This window comes from Brassica oleracea, chromosome C2 (assembly GCF_000695525.1).
Source record: "Brassica oleracea var. oleracea cultivar TO1000 chromosome C2, BOL, whole genome shotgun sequence".
NCBI classification, from domain to species: domain Eukaryota; kingdom Viridiplantae; phylum Streptophyta; class Magnoliopsida; order Brassicales; family Brassicaceae; genus Brassica; species Brassica oleracea.
Window position 1 is genome coordinate 18,455,458 of NC_027749.1, and position 3,774 is coordinate 18,459,231.

At 30.3% G+C, this 3,774-nt stretch overlaps 1 protein-coding gene across 1 annotated transcript; it reads left to right on the forward strand.

Annotated features, from left to right (window-relative positions):
- The first annotated feature begins 231 nt into the window (after positions 1-231).
- LOC106324765 lies at positions 232-1,491 on the forward strand. The gene has a single exon (XM_013762744.1). It carries the CDS (start codon positions 332-334, stop codon positions 1,295-1,297), a length of 966 nt encoding a protein of 321 aa, XP_013618198.1. The 5' UTR covers positions 232-331; the 3' UTR covers positions 1,298-1,491.
- The last annotated feature ends 2,283 nt before the right edge of the window (positions 1,492-3,774 follow it).

The following is a 3,774-nucleotide window of genomic DNA, read 5'->3' on the forward strand; positions in this document are numbered from 1 at the left end:
TTTCCTACACCCTATCAGAAAGCTCATAAAATCAAATGAGCCCACACTCCAATTAAGTTCTTCACCCACGCATTGAGTGGGTCACACAAACTCTTATGACTTGTATGTCCCTCCACACTTCTAATTTTTTCAGCATTCAGAACTTTTTACTGTAACCATATCCGGAAAATAAAACTATTGAAAGTTATATTTCTATTAAGGAGTTACATATCACATTATTTGTTGTTATATAAATATCTGATATTGCATCCTATCATTTCCACAGATCTAGCACAGAAAGAGACTTGTGATATCATCCAAGTCTCCCCATCTTCAAAACCCTAATTAAATAATGTCTATGAAAGGGGTCTCATCAGCAGAACCAGATAAGATCTCCAAGAAAATATATTTCCACAAGCGCAACGATGCTCACTCCGGCGAGCTTGACGTGTTCGAGGCCGCCGTGTACTTCTCCGGCTACAACGAGTTCTCCTCCTGCGACCATAGACACACACATAAGCATGGCTATAACGCCGCAAGAGAGGAGAATCGAAGGAGATGGGGAATATTGGGAGGAGGGAGAAGAATAAGCTTGGATTTACCGATTAGATGTTCAGAGCAGGTGCATCATCTTCACCAAGACCATCTTGAGAAGCCAGAAGTCAAAGCAACCAAAGAGAGGACTAGTAACGCGAGATACAAGCAACCAAGCTCACCGGGTGGGAAAATCGTCAGCTTCTTGAACTCTTTGTTTCATCAAGCGGGTTCGAAGAAGAACAAGTCGAAGTCAAAGCCAACGGACCGAGAAGTTGATGAGGAGATCCATGGAGGAGGATGGATGAGAAGGAGGAGGAGAAGTAGTATCAGCCATTTCTTGAGTTCAAGCAGATCTAATTCAACCACCACAACGACAGCATCAGCATCATCAAAATCTCTGTTGTCGTCTTCAAGCTCCGGTTTCAGAACTCCTCCTCCGTATTCAAACACTCCCACCAAGAACTACAAGCAGTTCTTGAATTTCACTTCCGCCACAAACCAAGTGGAAATACAAGAGGAAAAGAAAGTAAACAAAGAGTTGTCTTGGCTTGATGAGAAACTTAAAGTGATGGAGAGTCTCTCAGAGAAAAAGAAGGTGTGGAGTGACCATGATGATGATGATGATCATAGGAGAATAAAGAGACAGGGAGATGATGACGATGGAATGGAGAGTGATTCAAGTTCTGATCTCTTTGAGTTGCAGAACTACGAGTTGTCTCGTGGAGGCTTGCCAGTTTACGAGACTACCAATGTAGCTAACATCAACAACACTCATCTATAATCTCTGTCTCCGAGTGTCATGATGAAACCCATCAGATCTTGATAAAACCCCCATGAAACAATATTTTTAGTTGTTATTGTCTGAGTATTCTGCAGCTTAAATGTAATTCTTTTGAATTTCTGGGATTTGATTGTGGAAGTGTTTTTGTATGAGATTTGAGGGTAGTTTTGATAAATACATAGTTTTCTTGTCTCTCTCATGGATTTTCTTTTGTTTCCACTTAATAACGTATTTTCCTTCTAAAAATAAATTTTATGAGCTTGTTATTAATATTTTAATTATCAAATTACGTGGTAAACCGTTTTGTTTTAGCAGAAGTTCGGTGAAGAAATTTGTCACTTTTTGCTACATTAACAGCCAGAAAACTATGTCACAGACCATATATCGTTAATAATCATTGCGATAAAGACTATCAATGAATAAGAGCCAGAAACATACATAAATAAGTTAAACCGGTCGGTTAAGTATGGTTGGTCATTTTCTCACTTGGTTGTTGTTCTCTTTAGTCTTTACATATAAGTATTTTCTTTGGTAAGATAAGATTATAGAGAAATTCTCTATAATAATTATTTTTTAAGTTTTTGTCACAAAATAACTTTTAATTAAAAAATGATCAAAATAAATTTTATTAAAGAGTAAAAATGTATTTTTACCATAGGGTTAAATAATCTAGACTTAAGGTTTAGAGTTAAGGGGTAGAGTTTTGGAGATATGATTTCAAATTTGAAAAAATTAAAAATTAAAATTAAAATTTTCAAAATAAAAATGTTATTTTGGTTATTTTCTTTTTTTGAGGTCTATTTTTGTTTGAAAGAATTGCTCATCATCGTATACATAAGTTGTTGATAAAAAAATAATATATATATATAAGTTAGTTAATTTTTTTTTTATCAAATATAAGTTGGTTAATTATATGTCCTTTTTGTCGTTGGTTATTAGTCTTGCATCTTGTGACGTCAGTAGTTCTACTTCTATGCATCTACAACATGCAAACAAACAAACAAAATTTGGGGACCAACAACGATATCCACTTGTATGTTCAATTGTTCATGTATAAACATTAAATATTATTATAAGAATTAGCAATCCGTGACTTCACTTAGACGTTTTTTTTGTCCTGTCAGGAGTTGTGTCACAGAACTATGATAGATATGACAAAAGTATAATGTTTAGGTCGATGATTGATTTAATCTTAAAAAACATAATCAATTGCTTTAAATAAATGTATTAACAAATTAAAAAAGCTTTTGGCATGCATAGATTGTGCTTGCTTTTGGAATTTCTCGTCCCTTGTATATTAATCGAAAAACATTACAACATTGTTTTGTAACCACTTATCACTATAAGAATGAAATTCAAAATTCATAAAGAAATAGGTTGATTCATCTTAACTTATATTATATTTTTTATTAAACTAACTATTAAATTGATAAATAGTATACAAAAGAATATTCTCATACTTTTCTTAAATAAAAGCTACGAAATTGTCTAATGAGGTTAATGTATATATGACAATTAATGATTATGAATAATAAATATTTGATAATAATTTTTGTATCTTAGCTCTGTTTTGTTTAATTTTATATTATTAAAAGATATTAAACAACCACATTAACCATGTAATAAACAAAATTAAATTTTTTCTTATATGTTATATTTTGAATTTTTAAAACGAAAATGACTAAAAACGTTAAATGTCTCACACTAAAAGTTTGTGATAAATAGTTTAACTTTTTTTGGTAATAACAAGATACAAATAATCATAAATCGTATGAATATGAAGTTTCATTTACTAGACATTAATATTGTATATTAATATGATAATATGATAATTTCAAAATTTGTATTGAAATTAAACTATATCACATAGAAAAATACTTAAATATGATAATTTCTAAATTTGTATTGAAAAAATATTGAAACCTTAATATTTTAATTTTGAAATTTGCATTCAAAAAATCGCACATTATAAATTTTGTGTTTATCACATGAGTATGATTTCTCAATAATAAATATTTATATTAAAATATACTATATACCTATGTCCATGTCATTGAAATTTAGTTATATACCGCATAAAATAAATAAAATGATTGTTTTGATTTATTTACTAAAAAATATTGTAAATAAACAAGAAGTATTGTTTTGATTTATGTGTTTACTCTAATTTAATTATATACATAATACGTAAATGATTTCAAATAAATAATAATAGATAAAAGTTATTTTTATATATAACATTAATCTCGGGTAATTGCGCGAATCTTAAGCTAGTTTTAATATATTTATTAATGCATGCATACGCACTAGTATCTAGCCTTTCTAATGATAATTATGACGTGGTGGTCTTTAGATAAATTATCCGACTAAACTCTTTTGATTGTGACTAAAAATTTAAGTTATTACTTTTGCTTACAAAGATATTAATTCGTTGTTGATTTGAGTAATTTGTACACCATCATGAAACTGAATTTTGG